The sequence below is a fragment of the Amphibalanus amphitrite genome, unplaced genomic scaffold, assembly GCF_019059575.1.
Source record: "Amphibalanus amphitrite isolate SeventyFive unplaced genomic scaffold, NRLGWU_Aamphi_draft 000866F_arrow, whole genome shotgun sequence".
NCBI classification, from domain to species: Eukaryota; Metazoa; Arthropoda; class Thecostraca; order Balanomorpha; family Balanidae; genus Amphibalanus; species Amphibalanus amphitrite.
The window spans coordinates 165,733-187,609 of record NW_024882360.1 but is presented as its reverse complement, the minus strand read 5'-3'; the positions used below and the strand labels follow the sequence as shown (position 1 = coordinate 187,609).

The window sequence follows — 21,877 nt, the reverse complement described above, 5'->3', positions numbered from 1 at the left end:
ATACCAATCAAATGGCATGCAATATGACCTAGGGGCCAAATTTTGAAGTTGACACAGTTCATTCGACGCGTCTCGACGAGACAAATGCGATGCCGGTAAAATCAGCGTCGTACAAGTTTGAAGTCCAAAGCTATGATGTGTTAGAAATCGTGCACACGTCCTTGTTCTTGTATTGTGCATGCCAACATACCCCAGCTTACCATTCGTGGTCAAGCGCACCGCCTGACTGACTCACAATGATAAATCACTTAACTCGTCGACTCAATGACAATAATCGACAACACATTGTGAATAACACGTGCGCCTTCGGCGCTGGCGCCTTTAACATATATCCCTAACACCCCTCCCCTCTCCGAAACACACGCTCACATCATACGGCTACGTACACATGTCATCACTGCAGTGCGCCTCATTGTCTTCTTCCGGCTCATCCATTGCTGAAAGGCGCCACTGGGCGCGACAGGCGCCCGTATCGTGTGAACACCGGGGTGGGTGGGCCATAAGCCACTTCCGGACCCTCCTCAGTAGCGCCGGGACGCCCCACTGCGCCCAGTGGGGCTGGACCGGGAGCGCCGCACAGCCAGGCATCCACCAATGGGTCGGGCAGCCCGTCACTGCCCTCTGGTGCAGGCCTTGCACCTGGCCGGGCTCGGAGTTCAGGGTCCGTCCGACTGCGGGGCCCGGGCTACATTGGTTCCCTGCCGCGTTCAGTGCCTGGCAAGGCCTTAGATTGTTGTGATTTAACACTCTCTCAGCGCTGTTATCATTCAGACCACGAGGGGGACGACGACGGCGTCGGCGGCGCTGTTGTCTCCACCGTGCCCGAAGCACAGGAGGCAACGGATTTTGTCCCGCTCGGGAACTGGTGACGGGTACTCCAACCCTAAGGAGAGCATTGCTGCCCAAGCGTCTGATCGGGGGCGACCCGCCCTTCACCGGGTCAGGCTCCACCGCACTGAGCCGGCAGTGGGTCTCCGCGCCCACGCTGCCACCCCCCACAACCAGTGCCGCCCCTCCCCTATTGCTAGATTTCCCAGCCCGAAAAGAAGCGAGCTTGTCAGTGGTCTCCAGTGTAGGCGCACCGCCCTGCACCGGGTCAGACCCCTGACATGTCCCCTTACCCGCCGACGGACCGGGAGCTGACCCAACCAGGGCGGGCGCTGACTTCCGTCCCTTGAACACCCACGAGAGCAAGGACAGCACGGAAGTCAGCAGATGCACCACGAACGCTGAAACCACCGAGGGAAGACAACAACCCTGAGAACTCTCGCCCCCCACCCGTCTCGCCGCGACGGATCCGAACCAATGGCCGAGAGCAGGGGCCAAAACGGCCGGCTTATCGTGACAGGCCTCGTCCCCTGTCGACCGCAGGCCTCCGTTGCCACCTCTCATCGATAACTCAGTCCCGGTGTCCACCAGGGCCCACACCCGCCTACCTCCAAATTCCATTTCAACAACAGACGCTACGATGTGGGACCCTGGTACAATCCCGGCTGGCATTTGTCCCTCAACGCCAGCTGCCCTTAGTTTCCCTGGTTCGGGATCTGTCCGGCACCGGGGCACGCGGGCGCACCGCCCATCGTGGCCGGGCCGTGCAGACTGCAGTCGGACATCCAATGGCCATCACGTCTACAGCGCAGACAGAAAGGCCCTCCCCCCGCGGCAGAAGTTTTGGGACAATCACGGAATAGGTGCCCTATTTCCCCACACGCATAGCACTGTCGGCTCTCAGTATGCCCGCGCCGTTTGGGACAGAATCGTCGGGTGTGTCCCGAATCACCACAGTCAAAACACCGAGGGGGTGGACGGCGGTTTCCTGATACGAATGCGGTGCCTCTCCGGGCGCCGCCGTCGCCATCTTCAGCGAGGCCGCCGGTGTTCTGCCTCCTCGGGCCGTCGGTGCACAGCTGTTGCAGAGCCTGCTGGATGTCGTCCATGCGGCGTTCTAGAGACTGGAGGGCCACGGCCTGGTTAACGCCGGAACCGCCGCTTGAGGCCACCATGACTTGCGGTGTCATTGCCTCGTGTGCTCCCGCTGCCGTTCCAAACTGCTGCATGGCCACGAGCGCAGTCTGCTGGCTCTTGAATTCGCGAGCGATCCTCACCGCCGCGTCCATAGAGTCTGGGCTCTTGTTGCAGAGCACGCTCTTGAGTCCGGCGTCTCTCAGCCCACATATGAAGAGGCCTCTCAGACTGGCGTCGAGGGTCGGGTCATCTGGAGCGACTCGCGGATGGGCCAGGCGGCCCAGCTGCCGCAGTCTGTCGGCAAAGTCCGACGCCGTCTCACCCGGCTGTTGACAGGCGCGAGCCAGCTCCACTTGTGCCTGCAGCGGATTCTGTAGTTGGCTATAGCGCTCTGCCAGGGCGTTCTTGGTGGTTTGATAATCCCCGCGAATTTGCTCCGGCAGGGATGCAAAAAAATCCAGCGCACCACCCTGCAGCACGCTGATCAGGCACGGAAGTCGGTCGGCAGCCGGTAGCGCCGAGGTCTTGGCTTCGAAACGACGCACCCATTGCTGCCAATTTTGAGAGCCGGTTCCAGAAAAATGCTCAAAGTGGGACATGAGCAGTATGTGGTGATCCATTTCGATATAACAGTTAAATGACCGCCAAAAAAGTCACGTGAAAAACGACAAAATATGCTTACGTTATCCGAGTGAAATTAATAAAACCGCTACAACTTCAGCAAGGACATGACTTAACAATGAAAATGATTTAGCGGCACGTAGGAAAGTGAACATGCGACCGCGCCAGTGTTAGAAATCGTGCACACGTCCTTGTTCTTGTATTGTGCATGCCAACATACCCCAGCTTACCATTCGTGGTCAAGCGCACCGCCTGACTGACTCACAATGATAAATCACTTAACTCGTCGACTCAATGACAATAATCGACAACACATTGTGAATAACACGTGCGCCTTCGGCGCTGGCGCCTTTAACATATATCCCTAACAGATGCAAAACCCTTTTCCGCAAAAACGCCAGCCTGGAAGCTAAAACGTTGACCGTAGGTCAAATCTGAGAGCATTACTCAGAAAGTCCTTTAAAAGCGCTATCGAATGCGCTTTTTTCCCGCAGCATTGCAGCTCTACTGGTTCCTGACTTATGCGACGACTTGTGAAAAGTTTACAAAATTAAGAACAAAATTTCGTGAAAAGTTTACATTTGGTGACCTGTAGTGACCTCAGCGATGACCTGATCAAAAAATGATGAAGGTAATTCGGAAAGATACTGTAGCGAGCTATCTGTTGCTTTTTACCTCGTCTTTCTAGCTTGCTTACTTTCCGAGATAACCTGGTGTGGCCAAAAAGCCTCCCCCCCCATGGCGAAGTTGGTTGAGAGGCCGGGCGCTGGTTAAACAAAACATCCATGGTTATGTCTTACGTTGGTTACATATTACTTACTCTTCACGTCGATTTAGAGACAATATTTCACTATTTAAGCAAATTGAGGTCGTCAGTTTTACTGGGGACGGTCCCCAGTAACCCAAAAGTTACTGGGGACCGGTCCCCAGTGTCCCCAGTGGTGGTTACGCGCCTGGCTATTTTTTGCCCCCCCCCCTTCCAGACTTTTCGATATATCTCCAGAACCACTGCGCCGATCGTCACCAAACTTTCAGTACCCTCCCGGACATCAATTTTACACATTGTGACCAAAATTTTTCCAAAGGCTTTGATAGGTTGGCCGGAAATGACGTCAGAGTGACGTCATGTTCTGCCGTTTTCGACCCAAAAAAGGGTTTCGCGGGAAGAGCTGTCAGGCCTATAGCTTTCAAATACAGAAAAATGGTAAAGACATAAAAGCTGTAGAATCAACAGGGCTACACAACTACTATCTCGGATTTTTGAAATGTTTGGATTTGGACCCCAAAAAATCAAAAAATAAAATTTTTGGATATAATAATCGAAAAATTCAAAAAGTTTTTTGAATTTCGCAAAAACCGGAATATATGTGATAGTCCTTACCGCCTTCCATCCACATACCAAATATGAGATTGGTACCTCTTTTTTTGGTGAAGTTATAGCGAAAAAAACTGTTCAAAATTGATGACGTCAAATTTTCAAACTCAATTTTTAGCAATTCTAGACCCCGTAGCGCAAAACAAAGACCACCATTAGACTCCCCGTGACGAGCTGCATCGAATCAATACCCATTTTATGCAAAACTATCAACTTTAAAATTTGACCTTTTTTGGCCTGACCTTGACCTGACCTTGACCTGAACTTCACCAGAAAGTGACCTAAGCCGTACCTGATAGCCTTATAACCAACACCATGGAGTTGGAAATGAAAAATTGGCCATAAAACATGCATCACACAACCTTAGTAAAGTTGGGCTCATGTGACCTGACCTGTGACCCTTGGTGACCTGACCTGTGACCTGACCTGGTATTGTCAGTGACCTCTAATAGCAACATATCTACTAGGCAACTGACGTCCTATCGCTGATTATCGACAAAATGCGTTTTCGTCGGTGTTATAGCGCATTCCTTAGCAGACCCGTGAACGGTGACACATTTCATCTTTGACCTGACCTGTGACGTCATCGGTGACCCCGAGGTCAATGAAATTTGGTTTCTTTCGACAAATTTGACAGGCCTTTCGAACGCCGTTTGAATTTTGCGGATCCGTCCAGTAGTTTCGGAGATACGAGGGGGGCAAAAAATAGCCCCCCCCCCACCAGGTCGCGTTATAAACAGACCCCACCAGGGCGCGGGTTAAAGGTAGTGTGCCACCTTTGAATGATTTCCCATTTTATTTTTCCTAGGATAAGAAGCTTCTGTTTTTACCTAATATCGCAAAAAAAAATCAAAAATGGGCCTAAATAGTGCTTTTTTCGCCTAAAAGTTTATCGGTTTTTCGATATGTATAACAACTGTAGTGGGCTGACATGCAAACAGGCGTCGGCAACAATCACGAATGCGGCGCACATGTGACAATAAGCAAAGGTCATTATAGAGTTACGACGTACGGGAATGAGTTATCAGCTGTCTAATCGTAGACAACACAATGTCGAATTTAAACTGTAAGCCTGTATTGGTATTGTTTCTTTAATTTGGCTGTCGAACATTAATTTATGGTTTGAAATATTATTTTATGTAAAATAATTGATATGAAACAGCCGTCTCTAAAGTTATGACCCCATCTCACCACATGAAAGTGGCAGAAATGACAATGATCAGCTGACGCATTTTTCTTGGCCGAAGTCAGAGCGCGCGGCCCGACGCACCACCACCGCGCCCAAAGCCAGGGCCCCGGTAACGTGAGGTAGCCGAGTCGGGGCAGCGTGCGCTGACCCAAGCCGGGGCCGCGGCTTTGGGCGCGGTCTACCGAATCCCCGCGGGCAGCCCCGGGCTATCACATGACACCGGGAGGACGCGCGGCCCCGGCTTGGGTCAGCGCACGCTGCCCCGACTCGGCTACCTCACGTTACCGGGGCCCTGGCTTTGGGCGCGGTCTACCGCACCACCTAACAGGCGTGTTCGAAACCACAGGAGATGATGATGAACGTGTTTATCGAAACTTGATTGGATGAGCCTATCGGTAATAGCGATTTCAGTGTGTGCATTTATTGTTCATAGTGGTGTGAAATGTGGTTGGGGTACGACCGACAACCCGTCGGGGCGAATTTCGCACTGGGGTACTCAAAATTTGAAGAATTTAAGACGTTTCCATGAGTTTTGAAGGTATGGATAAGTTCTAAAAATCCGGTTCTCCTTATCTGGGCCATACGGTCCAGGAAAGCTGGCACACTACCTTTAAATTCATGATCATCCCCTTGGAGTTTTCCTGTATCATCCCTTGGTGCTCGCATGGCTGAGACAAAAACGAGTAAGATTCTGGCCTTCAATGCGCCTTTTCACGCAACACGATCCAAAAAAAAAAAAAACAAACAAACAAGGTATTGGCTCAGAAGTGTTTGACAGGTGATTTTGAGCATGCAAGACGGCGTCTATAACGCATTTAGGTCTTCAGCTTTTGGAGGGGGGGGGGGTCAGCTGACCCTCTCAGACCTTTTGGGGGGTCATGACCCCGTGGACCCCTCCCCCCAGGATCCGCCACCAGTAGCGGCGGAACACCTTCAATTAAGGGGGGGGGCACTGCCGACTTTTGGTCCCATTCTTTCCATGCAACGCCCATAGGGCTCATGCAAAAATGCCAAATTCGAAGGGGGGCATGGTTTCCCGGTGCCCTCCCCGTTCCGCCGCCTATGTCCGCCACTGAATTATTCATGCGTTGCTGTAGGTACAGCCCTCTGCAAACTGCGTGGTAAGTATTCTTTTTTCGACTAAAACGAGAATAATGCGCATACTATGCTATCGGTCATTCGCAAATCGTAACAGGAAGACACGCGAGACTCCGCACCTTAGATTGGCATCATCACCGTATTCGTTTTCCTTCTAGTTCGACAACAAAATCCAAAAGTTTATATTTGCCCCCAAAACAAACTTTTGCATTTTGTTGCCACACAAGGCGTATACTTTGTTTAGTGATACATCTAATCGAAGGAGTGGAGCATGGCGCATCTATTTGCAGTGAGTTCTGACCGACTGATAGCATAGCCTCTGAGTTATTACCGGTTTTGTCGAAAAAAGAATACCTACCACGCAGTCTGCTGAGGGCTGTACGTAGGAGGTAGGTGAGAGGAAAGTATGTATGCCTAGCAAACACCTTTCTGTCAAATTTTCAACAAGTCCACTACTGGACCTGGATCACATGGACTCAATGAGGGCCCATGGCCCTCTGATGGTTCACGGAACCATTAAGGGCCAACTAGTTTGCTGTGCACTACGACTCATTGAGATTTACTCACTGATATAGGGCTCCGATGCTTGGAATATGAGATTTAAAACACTAATACAGGCCAAAATGGCTTATTACTTTTTTAACATAAGTCAAAAGGGTCCACTTTCGTTATATATTAGGTCCCCCAGGTCCCCCCAGGAAATGGAAATAATGGGGCCGGGGGGGGGGCGGTCCCCCGGTTTCTCCGGCCCTGCCGCGGACGGCGCTCGGCTCGGCGGTGGTTCGGCTCGGCGGTGGTTCGGCTCGGCCGCGCCCAGTCTCTCGCCTGTACCGCCTTGCATAGGTGCAATTTGTCGGCAACAGACGCCTCACAAAAATGACGTCATTGACACTGTGGGTCTTTGCCCAAAACACCATGATTCAAGGAGATTAAAATGTAAGAATAAAAAGTGCGAGAAATTCATAACTTGGTGTTCACACAATTAGTGGCAAAACATGTGACCATTCATTAATCTACGTCAACTGTAACTTATAATATGTTAGGCTCACAACTTCACATTCACCCTACGTATGTACGTTTCACGTTTGCAGGGCCATCCACAATAATTTGTTTCTATTAGGTAGGTACTGCCCAAAGTCACATGATGATTGGTAGACATGCAGGTTACAGGTTACAGACATGACAGTCAGGGAGTACGAAAAACACGTCACGCACTTGACACTCGGGGGCACATTTATGTCTATGGTCGGACTGCTTGTGTAGAACTTGTATTTAAAGTGTATTTAAAATGTTGCTTCGAAGGAAAAGGTGAAAACAGCACTTTTATCCGTTTTTAGGCACATTTAGAACTGATAGATTTCTCTTTTATTGAAAGCTAGTATTGCTATTGTAGTAATGTTGGAGCTGATAAAAAACAGATACAGATACAGATGTGTATTCATCTAGGATCCACAATAAAAGTGGCTTTTCACCAGACACGTAAAACCAGATAAAACGGGGAACATATAGACAGTACGAGTAGGCATAGATATCACTGGCAAACACAAACAAGCGTGCGACTGGAACAGGTTCAGACAGCTACTCGGCGTCTCGACATGATCACACGCTTCACATTGGCGCGAAACGCTGGTATATACGGGCTCAACTCGGTACCGTTTAACATCGCGACTCCTCTAATACATAGTCGACGTCTCCCCGTCTCTGTTCGGGCCCGTGGCTGTGTTATCAGCCCTGCGTTTCGGGTGTTGTGGTCGTGTATGTCGCGGGCTACAGGACCGATGGTATCACTGATATGTTCAGGAGTACCCGATGTGATGGCTCGGTGGACTGCGCAGATAGTGTGGTACTCGGCTAATTCGTCTGCCCGCAGCCAGCCGAGCTGCTGTATGACGTCAGAGATGTGGTCGCTGCGTCTACGGCCACTGACGACTCTGGCACAGAAATTGAGAATTTTCTGGACACGAGCCATCTGGGTCACACCGCACGCCATACACGCTTATACAATACCGCACGATCGATATGACTAGGGCTTGAACAACTACCTTACGTGTGTTTGCTGGCATCACGTGGCGGGCATGACTGAGAGCGATTAAAATTCCTGTGCATTTTGATGCCATGGCGGTGATGTGAGCTTGATAGTTCAGATGGCGGTCGAGATAAAGTCCGAGGTTCTTCACCGTCCCTGCATCGACTACAGTTGAACCACAAAAGTTGACAGTGACGGGCGGGAGTCCACGCAACATTGCTGGTGTGCCCAACACCAGCATCTGTGTTTTGGCGGCGTTAACTTTCATGCCATTGTGGCAAAACCATCGGTAGGCGGCGTCGAGTGCGGCCTCAGTGCGTGAAATGATACAATCCAAATCCCGTTTCTTTCCAGTGACCAAAATTTGAGTGTCATCTGCAAACTGTACTATGGTGACTCCGTCGGGCATGTGCAGACTGAGATCGTTAGCAAAAAGCATGTACAAGGCACAACTGAGACTACCTCCCTGGAAAACACCAATGGTGTTTTCTCTCGGTCGGGAGGTGATACTGGAGCCGTCAGCGGCGCGGACTCTGACCTGTTGCACATGCCCAGCCGGCAGCCAAATAGTTAGCGAACCAGTCGGTGTCGATACCGTATAGGCTAAGTTTTTGCAGGAGTTTTTGGTGAGACACGACATCAAAACATTTTGAAAGATCCAGTAAGACCAAAATTGAAATTTCACCGTTGTCCATGGACTGAAGAATGCGGTCAGTAATGACGTTGAGGGCCGTCTCAGTGGAGTACAGTCTCCTGTACCCGTGTTGTTCGGCTGCCAGCAGATAATGCTCGGATAGGTAGTCGATCAGCTGGGTTTGAACTATGCGCTCAACTATTTTCATTATGCCTGGTAAAATGGAAATAGGGCGCGTGTCTGCTGGCGTGTTCCCTGCTTTGCCTTTCGGTATTGGTGTCACTATCGCGTGCTTCCATCCAGGTGGAATGAGACCAGTCGATAAACTGGAGTTCACGATGTCGAGAATAGCATGGCCAATGCCGGGAAAAAACGTCTGCAACATTCTAACACTAACACCGTCAACTCCGGTGGCCGTTGACGGTTTCATACTCAAGAGTGTGGAGTACAGTGTGTCAATATCGGTGGGTTGGACCTTGAACGTGCCTGAGGTAACGCGCGGCAGCCTGACAGGAACCGGAGCGGCGGGACACGGCACGGCAGCGGCTGTGGCAGGTCCTATAGTGACATAGTAGTCATTTAGTGCGTCGGGCGTGACCGCAGGTGGGTCGGCATGTTGCTGCTTGCGTCCTATCACGGGCTGTAGAACACGCCACAGACTGTGCCACCCTCCACGGTTAATCTGCTGCTGATAGAAGGCTCGACAGTCGCCTCGAATCGCAGCCTTACACAGCCTATTCACCTCGCGATACTCGTCCCGGGAGCCGCGTGTCCGAGCCGCGCGCCGCAGCCTGAGCAGCTCCTGTGTATCAGGCGATACCGGGGGAGTAGCTGCCGGTCGGACTGTCACCCGGCGAACTGGGGCCACGGTATCCAGCTGTCGCGTGAACAGTTCACAGAAGGCATGCCATTTCAGTGCGGGGCTGTCAGACAGGTACACACCGGACCAATCACAATCAAACAGCTGGCGATTGAAGGCAGCAACATCAACACGACCGAAACAGCGCCGCTCGACTCTCTGCTGGTTTACACTGCCGGGGGGACCCTGCCGCTCCAGAATAACGCGGGTAAAGTCGTGTGGACCTCCGAAGTGACACCGGGTCACGCCGGCTCTGCGCACAAGGTCCGGGCGGTTCGTGGCAACAACATCGAGAAGAGAACCGGCAGGTCGGTAGGTGGGACGATCACGGTTAGCTATGGTCAGTCCGTAAGTGTCAAACAGGTCGGGCAACATGCGTTCGCGGGCACTACCCCTGGCCTTAAGTAAACAACAGTTGATTAGTGTGCAGCCGCCATCCCACCTGTGTAGGACCCTGCGCTTCTGGCCTGCACCAGTGCATTGCGCTGATAAGATGGCGGCAATGTGAACGCTGTGCGGGAGACGCGGCTGGAGGCGCTGAATTCTCTGCTCGGCTGAGGCGGCCGGTATATCTCGGCTGATGTCGCCGCATCTCCCCAGGTGAAGCAGATTGAGAAGCAGGACGCGGTGCTGACGTCGGCGCAGCAGATAGAGCGTCTGCTCCGGCCCGGCGCCACCTACCGCAACTTGAACCCCTTCGAGGTGCTCCAGATCGACCCGGACCTTCCCGTGCAGGACCTTAAGAAAAAGTACAAACGGGTATGTGCTGCCGGCCGGCGCCGGATACCTGCCGCCCACGCGGCGGCCAGCCAATGGCTCACTTCCTTACAAACAATTTCCATCCTGACTGGTTTGATTTACAGTTCCTATCGGCTCTCTCACCCATTCAAGGGACATTCCCACCTTGAAAAGTCAATGAAAAATAGCTCGAAGCTGATGTGGCTTCGTTCAGAAGCGTCGTTAACTCATTAGTGGCGTGTGCGATTAATTTTCCACCTGTTAAAGTGACCATCCCACCTTAACCCTCGCCCCGTCGGGGAGGCGGGCCAATATGCCCCCCTGTGGTTTTTCCTGAACAGCAAGAAAAGGGCGCCGCCAAATTTTCAGTACCTTCCCGGGCATCAATTTGAAACCTTCACACAAAATATCAAGTCTTAGGTCACCTTAGGTCATGAGTTATTGAGGTCAAACTGAGGTCATGTTAGAACAAAATGACCAAAGAACATAAAATCTTGAAACGCTCACAAAAGCTACAGTTAAAAGCAATTTCAAAGTTCTTTATGTGGATGTGTAGAGAAAAGACGGCGCTACAAATCTGCTGTCTCGGATTTTCATAATTTTGCGATTTTGACCCCAAAAAATTAAAAACTGATTGTTTTAGTAAAACGCAATAAAACCCCTAACGTTTTTCGAATTTCGAAAAAAACGGAATATGTAGGATAGTCAGTGCGCTCTTCTATCTCTATACCAAATTTAAGATCAATCCCTCCTTTTTTGGCCAAGATATAGCAAAAAAAAACTTGACAAATTGATGACGTCAAAATTTAACTTAATTTTAAGCAATTCTGGACCACGTAGCACAAAACAAAGACCACCATTAGACTCCCCGTGACAAGCTGCATCGAATCGATATCCATTTTATGCAAAACTATCAACTTTGAAAATTAAACTTATTTTACCTGACCTTCGCCAGAACATAACCTAAACCTGCCCCAAAGGCTGCCTGAGCCACATAATTGCAATTGCCATGTAAAATGGACCATAAAACATGCATTACATGATATTTTCATATTGTAACCGTCAGTGACCTGACCTCTAAGACCTGACCTGGCATCAGTGACCTCAGATAGCGAAATATGTGTTTGACAAACAATTCCTCATCGATGATTTTCAATGACATGCATTTTACTCGATTTTACAGCACATTTCTTGAAATGCCTGTAAACGGTGAAAATTCGACATTTGACCTGGCCTGTGTTGTCATCGGTTAGACTGAGGTCAATGAAATTGGGTCAAAAGGTAGTTCCCCGCTGGGGCTATCCAACGCTGTTTGCCGCTTGCCCCTCATCAGACCGCGTTGCTCGGCAGACCCCATCAGGGCGTGGGTTAACATTAGTTTTGAGTTGAGATAGCCAAAATGGGGTCCCTGGCTTGCACTTACCAGTTTGAGCTCTCACAACATCGATAAATGCCTCAAATCGAAAATATCTAAGTTCAAAGTTGCAGCACTTTGGATTCAGAGGAGCTGATGCTTTTGAATGCCCCCTCTGAATGTGTGACGTCAGCGCAGATCTAACGATTTTAAATCTTTTACTAAAACGTTTGGTAGCACGCGGTGGTATACGCTGCTTTGCGCGCAACAAGTGCCGCACTTTCAGCGGCCAAACTATTGCTTCCAAATAAAGTCGCTAGGAGTAGGAACAGCGGAGATCGCCAAAAGTAAACAAAAGTGAAAGTCGAATATCTTGAAAACCGGTGAATATTTTTCGGTGAGATTTAGTAGCTATTCGTTTTCGCTCTTTCTCAGCCGAGCGACATCACTTTCATGCCAATTCATTAACTTTTTTGAAGGTGGGAGGGTCCCTTTAAGTCTATAGAGCCCGTTATGTATTTGAGCACTTTTGGCGCGCTTCCAGTACGCATTAGGCCATTAATTTACATACAGCCGACTGGTTTCTTTCAGATGTCCATTCTGGTTCATCCCGACAAGAACCCGGACGACAGGGAGCGAGCCCAAACGGCTTTCGATAGTAAGTTGGAGCCGGTATTGATGAGCACTGATACGCGGTCGTTTGTGTGATACTCATCTCTTATTCGGCTCTCGCGAATTTTCTGTTTCCCTTTCCCTCTTACTTTTCCGGGATATTTTATAAGCCGCTGAACGTATCAACAGGAAACTATAAGTACTTTCGCTGTATAATATCCAAGAAGGATAAATGATAACAATAACAAGTTAAATGTATATTAAGACAAACAAAGCTTTTGGTATGAAAATACCGAAAGGTTTGTGTGTCTAAATATACATTGGACTTGTTATTGTTGTAATTAATCCCTCGCTGTATTAATTTGACACCTTTTGTCCAATAGGAAAATGTAGCATGTGTCGGCCGGAAAGGACGTAATGCTCGGACGATTTTAGTTGTAAAACAGGAACGTGCGGCAATCGATCTCAGGAGCTTAGTTTTGAGCTAACATCATTTTCCCCGAGATGACTCAGCTCCCACCAAGGGGCACTGAACCCGCGCCTTGTTCTCAGCCAACTTCGCCATGGTGAGAGAAGTGGGGTGGAGCGTATTTGGCCACACCAGGTTAGCTCGGAAAGTAAGGAAGCTAGAAATACACTGAAATAGCAATATATAGCTCACAATCAGATCTTTCAGAATCATTCAGAGCATTTCTTGATCAGGTCATCGTTGAGGTCACTGAAGGTCACCAAAAGTAGAATTATCACGAATTTTGTTTTCTGATTGTGTTTTTTTTTCTGCAAAGCGGTGCATAACTCTGGAATAAATAGAGCTATGCATTGCGCTGCGGAAAAGCGCATTCGATGGGTCTTTCGAAGCTTTTTTGAGTGATGTTTCCAGATTTGACCTAGAGATATCAACCTGAATGAGACAAATAAGATACCGATGCTAAATATAGCGGTAACGACCGATGAACAGCACAGAGGTGCTGAGCTCAAGGCTCTCTACGATCGGCATTATGAGCAAACGAGCTCATAGATCGAGGTCATGAAAGGATTGGTCGAAAAGGTTTCGCCAAGGCATCAGAAGCATTAGCTAACTAGTACCTACCGATTGCAAGCTACCCCTACCATGTATCTTGTCAATAAATTGACCAATTTTAGCGCAAACTACAGGAACTCCTTTTCTGCTCTGGACTGCTATGGCACAGCTGTCAACACACGCAACTACCTAATACACTGTCCAGGGGCGTCGTTTTGTATAGGCCTGGTAGGGCCCGAGCCCTACCAATGTTTATTTGGGCCCTACCAATGTTCGCTGAGCCCTACCAATCTTTTGTCACTTATCAGTTGGTAAAAAATCAAAATAAACAGATAAGCAAATAAGCATATATGTATACGGCCCTCCAGGTATTAAGTGGTTGGTTGCCAACATCACAATAAGCGATCTGCATTGATGAATACGTCTAATGGCTATTGAAAACCACTGCCGAAATGTGTGCACGAACCCTCTTCTCATTTCTATTGAGTCATTTTACAGGAGTGTCTCTGTCATTCAAAGTTATTTCACCAAAAGCACATAGGCTAACCAACCACTCTTTTGCTGGTGGGCCGTACAGCCGTCACAGATGTGTGTAGCCTGTGGGCCGTAGGAGCTGCTGTCGCGAACCCTTCGCAAGCTGGCAGGGGGTTCTTAGGGAACGGCAAGGGGTCCTCACTCCTCAGGCCGGCAGCACCTTCAGAAGTTCAGCGGGGTCCTTAGAGAACGGCACGGTACTATCAGACTCCGGTGGGATCCTCAGAATTGCCGGTGTGGGCCACGCAAAAGTCACCGGTGGGTGTCCGTCAGATGCACATGTGTGGGGCTTTCAGAGGCGCCGGAGTGGGACCTGCATAGTCGCCGGTGAGGGCCCTCTTCTACACTGGTTTATGGCCATCACAGATATGCGTGGGACCCTTAGAGCTGCTGAGCTGAGTGCTGGTGCGGGCCCTTCATAGGCCGACAAGGGGACCTCAGAGGTCGGTGGTGCCTTCAGCAGCGCCAAGGGGGTCCCTTTAGACCGGAATAGTATTCTCAGACGCCACTGGGACCCTCAGAGTCACCAGTGTGGACTCAGTGGAGCCGTCAGAGTCGCTGGTATTCGTATTCGTATTCGTATTCGTTTATTAGGGCTTTTCCAACAGAGTGGCTATTACGGCCCAGTCAGTAGGTACATGTAAATATCACATTGCTAAAAAAAAACTATGCTAAAAAACACATAGGTACACACATATACATATAGGCACAAACATGCAAAGAATAAAAGAGTATGAGTCAAATTTTGCGTCAATCAATGCTGCATTTTAAAATGCTCCATCAGCTGTCGCCTTGAGGCGGTCGCCGTCACCTCCCGCGGCAAGCCGTTCCAAGCTGCGGCAGCTCGGTTGGGAAACTGCCGCCTGGCCACCGCCAGGCGGACTCGGGGCAACTCGATCACCGCCGGGCCCGCGGCGACGGCGCGCGTTGCCCTCTCGGAGACGGAAGCGCGTGAGGGAAACATAGCTCGCAACGACTCGGGGGCTGGTGTAGGGCCTTAGGAGCCTCTGATGAAGACCCTCAGAACTGGGGGAGAAGGGGCCTCAGAAACGCCGGCGTGGGCTCTCAGAAACGCTGGTGTGGGCTATCAGAGGCACTCCTCACAGTTATTGGGGCCCTAAGAGAATTGGTGTTGGACCATCACAGGCGGGCATGCAGCTCGTAGAGCCGGCTCCTAATAGGCCGGTAAGGGCCCTCAGAGGCCACCAATAGGCCTTCGGAGCCGAGGCCACCAATAGGCCCTCGGAGCCGAGGCCACCAATGCGCCCTCAGAGCCGAGGCCACCAAGGGCCCTCAGAGGCCAGCAAGAGATTCTCAGAGACCGTGAGGGGCAGGCTGGTAAGGGGCCCTGGTGACAAGGGCTCTAAGAAGCCGGCGTGGGGCACTTACGTATATCTTAATACGCCACTTACTATAGATGCCCATGAGATGCTCTGACGAGCCCTGTGGGGTCCCGTTGAGACGAAATATGGCCAGCGTGGACCCTCAGCGGCCGATTGGCGCCGCAGGAACCCGAAGGGCCCACTGGACCCGATGGGAGTGGCATGTGCCCCCTTTGCCCGCCCCTCCCACCCCCCCCCCCCCACTTGGCTACGCCACCGGAATCTATTCTGTTATGTTTAAGATCTCTGCAAGATGTATCCCCCGTTTGCTGACTCTGCAGAGAAAAGGCAAGCTCGAAAGGAGGCTTAGCGCGGTATTTTTGCCCCTTTATCGAATATCTAGAAGATGTCACTGACTTGTCACCGTAAAGGAATTGTGGGTGTCACACGTTGACACTAATGGCTAGTACTGTCATCCTTTTATTTTGGCAAGCAGGTCTTTCTAACTATCGTGGTGTTTCGAGACCTCGTTAGTTGTCGAACCCTGCAATTGGCGTGGGCCTTCAAAGCCGTTCCTGGCCCCGCAACCGTCTTTTTCATTCGGCTTGGGCCATCAAAACCGTCCCTGGCCCCTTTCAGCACAGCCGTGCTTTTAAGTCGGCGTGGGCCTCTTTCAGAATGGCGTGCATTCCTCCGACACTATTATAACTGCCTATTTACTAACTGCACGTTTTGTGCATGGAGCTCGGTGAGCACCTAGACTTCCAAAATGTTTTTTTTTTAGATTTTGGTTTGTCTTGTCAATGACCAGGGCGAAAAAATAAGTGGCCGAAATCCGATGAGAAAGGCAGATTTGGGGGTACCCTACCTTTTAAGCCCCGTCACATATGGTCGACCGCCGCCTTTGGGCCCTACCAATCATTTTCGGAAAACGACACCCCTGACACTGTCGCATCATGAAAGTCAAACAATTCATTACTTTGTTATATTCAATCGGATATGTTTCGAGTCAGTAGCGTGTAGCTGGTCAGTAGTCGGCAGCTGTCGGACGTTTCCATTCGCATTCGGCACAGGGTATAGTGGCGTTCCCCAGCCTGTGTTGACGTTCCTGTCCTCGCTCTCTGCCACTCTTTCCCTCGCCACCTGTCCAAATTATGCATCTAATGTCATTTGATGAAAAATAAATATTTGGAGATTTAACCTTTCAATCCAGGGCACAATCTCACCACGTGAATCTCACAAGGGCCGTAATTTTCGAAGCTACCGCACCGAAGTAAACCCATGGGGCAGTTTCGGTTTTACCGCAAATTCTTCATGCGCAGCGCGCTCACGGCCCGAAAGCAAGTAAACAAGCCAAACAACCAGCTGATTGTCGTCGGTTCCAGACTGGTTATTGATTCGCCTTTTTTGAATCGATTCAAATATTGATTTATTTGTTTTTTTTTTCTCGATTCAATCACCGTTCGATTCCTTCAAAAATTTGCTAAATCGATTCCTTTTGATTCAGAGAATGAAAAAAGGAATAATTCACGTTTGATTCAGCCAAAAAGTTATTGAACGATTCTTGTTTTATTCAATTAAGAAAGCTCTGATTCAGGGATAGTATTGTATTTGTTATGTTACGTTCTTTTTGTTGTTATGCAATTATCATCACATGGCAGTGTTGTTAATAATGAACTATGGTCACTTCAGTTTTTTTTTAAGTTCATGTATCATTAAATTTGTTGATTCAATCAACCCTGATTCCTAATGCGTTTGATTCAACCATGGCTTGTAAATCGAACAATCCTGACGATGAATCAAACCTTTTTGATTCAATAAATTTTGTATGAGTTAATCGTTCCAATCGATTGAATCACGGGTGAATCCAACACCAGTCTGGCCAGTTCTACCCCAAATATCTGTACCAAAATTACGGTAGACATTTGTACCGTAATCTCTAAATTTTGTACCAATTAATTTTGAAAACTGATTTTTTTTGGAAGTTCTAGACCTCGTACGGAAACGAAAATAGCACCATTCGATTCGCCGTGAAAAACTGCATCAGATAGACACCTTTTTAGGCCTTAACAACCAACTTCAAAATTTGACCTCACTTGACCAGACCTTGCCCTGACCTCGACCTGAAACTCATCCAGAGGTGGTCCATATCACTTATTGAGTGTGTCTATTAAATTCTATGAGCAAAATGACCCATAAAACATGTATCACACATGCCCTTTTCTATAGTTTGTTTTTGGTGACCTGACCTGACCTGACCTGACCTGACCTCACCTTGAACTTGACCTCTGAATGATATTGTATGCAACGAATATTGTCTTGGTAGCCTAAGAACACGTTTTGGGCAATCAGTCTCAGTCCATGACTCCATTCTTCGGCAACTACGGTGCAAGGCCGATACTGTAGAAACTTGCAATTTGTACCCTTGACCTGATCTTGACCTTGACCTCATACTTTAAATTAAGTACATGTTTTTAGTTGTTCGTGATGAGATCTTTCGATTGGCGTTTGAATTTTCCAAATAGGACCATTAGTTCGGGAGATGACGGGTATTCGTAATACGTGTCAACCGCCTCTAACAGCTTCGTAACATGTTACGAAGGTACCAAAACTACTTCGTAAATGTTCAAATGGTTGCTAAATTCAAATTCAGCTCCAAAAACTAGCCTAGAAACATGTAAAACTCGAAAAAGTGAACCGAGGTCACCCGAGGTCACAAAAGGTCAATGACCTGACCTGACATTCAGGTGACCTTGACACCCACCCTAATGTATGGGAGCAACATCAAATCACATGTTTGAACGTTTGAAACCACGAAAAGTTTGCAAACGCGCGGCTAATGTGAGCCGACATACGCCAAATCGCGATTTTGGCCAAAGATGGTCTCGGAAAAGAGGTCACAGGTCAAAGGTCATTTGGGTCAGGGTCATGAAATTTTCAAGGTCGGTGTTAAATTGATCAATGCGAGGGTACTGAAAGTTTCGTCGCGATCGGCCGCTTTTTACGCGAGTTATTCGCGAAAAACCTTAGGGGGGGGTTGCATCTAGAGTTGCAAAGTTGTCCCCAAAGGCTGCTACCGGCACCGCCCCGCCCCACAAAAATTTTCTGGGATACCGGCATGCTACCACGCCCCAAGCAAAAAAACCGCCAAATTACCGGCATACCAAAAAACCTGCATTCTTGATTCTAGCTTACCCCTACAAGAGATTCCACATTTTGGCATGCAGTACCTGTCCCACCCAGCAGCCATCCATTGTCCAACCACAAATACCAGCAGGCTGATTTTGGCTGAGTTGGCCCCACAAATACCCAAAATTTTGAAACTCAATTTCAGTCTATAACTGCTAAAATATCACCTGTAATCAAAGCGGTATTGCCTACAAAAAAAAAAAAACTAACACATTCAGCAAAAAGGCGAGGACAAAAAGAACTTGAATTACTGAAATGTGTTTCGAAAGACTGGACAGTGAACACTGAGCAGTAATCACATTTACATTTCACAGGTGTTCTACTTTTCCACATTCTCCTAAAATGTTGCAGGCACCAGCCAAATGTTTAAAATCTAGATGGTCAAAACATAAACAAGTACAGATTCGGCCATCTTCCTAACTGAGGAAGCGAGATCAACATCTACTGTTTCCTATCCACCATGGCTTGCTGGTTCGTGAATAAGATACGAATCATTTAAAAAATTTAGTTAATAACTCACTGGTCCTGAGAACAGTCACCAAATAATATGTATAAAAACGATATCTTCCATCCTCTCCAACCTCAAACGGGAACAAACAAAAGGTTATGAAGGATTTCGAAACAAATGCGCCATAACAGAGGCTTTTAACCAGCTGAATAAAACGCTGCAAAAAAAAAGTTTTACGACTGCAAGCCACTGCCTCGTGAATGATTATATTCAAAAAAATTATCCAACACAATATTAAATTATAATGAAATCAACAATGTAAATGTAATTCACTGCAAGAAAATTCATTTCTCTTCAGTTATTCAACCAAAAAAGGGTATATGAATAAATACCTATTACGTCATCAGATTACATCCATTCATTAGGGGAGAGAGCATCTCAATCTTAAAAGTAAATCCTTGGTTGTATTATTTTGCGCCACTTTTGTGTCAATTTTGCCTTCATGATGTGTTTTCTTGTAAAGACAAGACAAAATGTCAGTTCAAATCCATTTTCATTTAATTATGGGACCAAAGTCAGGCTCAGGGCTACCTAACACCTGCCTTTTCAGCTGGATTGTCAGTGTCAAATTCTTTGTAGAGTTTCTCAGACCACATCTCATCTCAAGACTCAAGGCCAGTTTCCAAGCAATGTGTTTTTTTGGTGTTTTGATTCTGCCTTTTTACCTAGGGAATGTTGTCATGAACATTTATTTATTTTATTGTGTTATACATATTACCTACCATTACACTTACTAATTGATTGTGCTTTTGCAACATGAATGAGTACCATTCCAATTCTTCCTTTTGTAGACCACAGTATGTAGATTCTTGACAATTCTTATTATAACCAAGCCTGTGAAATGCTGATGTCCATGTGTCCAACCCTTAGCAATGGAACTCCTACCACAAAATGTATCTTGCAGTGGTTAATATTGCTGTTTTATTACAATTTGAGAGCCTCTTAGTGTCCAAAGTTTGAATCTTTTGCTGATTTTTTTTTTTGCACAAAATCAAAAATACCGGCATGCTACCGGCAAGACATCCCAGATACCACGAAAAAACCTGCGGTAGTGAAAAATTACCGGCATGCCGGTAGTGCGGTAGGGAAATTTTGCAACTCTAGTTGCATCACCCCCTGTGCCGGCGAGGGTTAAGATTCGCAGAAAAAACGAGTGTTCTCCCCTTGACGAGAGGGAGTCGATGCTACCCAATTATAAGGCCTTGGGCTACTGCGTGACCTTTTGGTCCTGGATCAATCCGAACACTTCTCCCCATAAGTGCTGGGGTTAAATGACATACATTTCAAATGGTTTCTGTGGTAGAACTGCCATGCTTAAATTTGATTTAATTAGAAATAGAAAATATCCATATCGTAACAGAAATCTATGGAATTTCAGTAAACTTGGTTGTGTCGGCAATGGGGTCTTGTAGGTGGGGAAGGGGGAGGTAATGTCCCTGCCTGACGCCCAAAAAGAGGAGGGCACGATCCCAGAGGGCCTGCCGATCACGTAATTACAGGCATCACAGCTCCATACAGTTATACGTTTAGCAGATGGCTACGATTACCTGCGATAAATTCCAGCAGCAATCTTTATGTCCTGGGACGCCCATGTGCAAGGAATTACGCGCAAATGCTTCGGGATCCTCATTGGCCTGTCGTTATCATTATCATTATCTTCATTATCTTCCGGTCGAGATCCTCCCCAGTCCCCACCATCGTAGCCGCCCTGGTGCTCTCCCGCGTCCGCTACTGCCTCCCTGTGTACGGCAACGGCAGCCGAAAGAATCTAGACAAGATTCAAAAGGTGATTAACTTTGCTGCACGTGTCGTATCAGGTCGAAGGAAGTTCAGCCGTTCAGCGGACGTCCGGGCGGCACTGGGGTGGCTCGATGCGGATGACATATTCAAATTTCATACGCTCGCATTAATGCGAGCGTATATGCGAGCGAGCGCCCTTGGTGATACATGCAAATTTTGTGGAGTAATTACTCCACAAAATTTGCATGTATCACCAAGGGCGCACACAAGGGGTAGGGGGCACACGGGCCTGTGCCCCCCCCCCCCCATTCGAGTTGGGGGGCCCAACTCGAAGGAAGGGGCCCATTTGAGGCGGCCTTCGGCCGCCTCAAATGGGCCTCTAACTAATCCTTAGACCACCGAAGACCGTGTACAACGGGCCCTCAAATGGCCTTAAAGGGCCCTCAGATGGTCTCAAAAGGCCCTCAGATGGCCTCGAAGGGCCCTCACTTAGCGTCATAGGGCCCTCATCTGGTGTCAAAGGGCCCTTAGATGGTGTCAAAGGGCCCTCAGATGGCCTTAAGGAGCCCTCAGATGACCTCAAAGGACTCTCAGATGGCCTTAAACAGAACAGATTTATTTGAATAAGATCCACGATTACATGGCTTTTCACTTACTCGCGTCTGAATGGTATTACAATGGGAAGTTGGAACAGACACACGGAAATGACTACAAACATTCGCATACCATGCATACACTCGCACCAGAACCGATATCGTGAATCAGAGAGATCCAGCGAACAGCCTGGCATCTGCCCGGAAAGACAAAGTGCCAGGGTCAATGCCGCTGTCGTTCAGCAGCGACACACCGCGGTAACAGAGTCGCCGCCTGCCGGCCTCCACACGGATGGCCGGAAGGATAAACGAGTCCGCTCGCCTGGTGTTATGATCATGCCGCTGGTGGGCTCGCTGTCCGAAGGTCTTAAGAAGAAAGTCCGGATGACCTGACTTCATCGTCCGCTCGACTGCACACAAGGTATGGTAAGCCACCAACTGTTCGGCCGTGAGCCAGCCGAGGCTCGATATGGCACCCGAGATGTGATCACATCGCCTT

At 48.6% G+C, this 21,877-nt stretch overlaps 1 protein-coding gene across 3 annotated transcripts in view; it reads left to right on the top strand.

Annotated features, from left to right (window-relative positions):
* The window catches only part of LOC122367398 (dnaJ homolog subfamily C member 8-like), a 155,403-nt gene that overhangs the window by 75,856 nt on the left and 57,670 nt on the right, over nt 1–21,877 (top strand). For all 3 annotated transcript variants that reach the window (XM_043340441.1, XM_043340442.1, XM_043340443.1), the window contains exons 3-4: nt 10,368–10,526; nt 12,451–12,517. In XM_043340441.1, the coding sequence (XP_043196376.1) occupies nt 10,368–10,526; nt 12,451–12,517 (226 nt within the window). The remainder of the gene's footprint in view (nt 1–10,367; nt 10,527–12,450; nt 12,518–21,877) is intronic.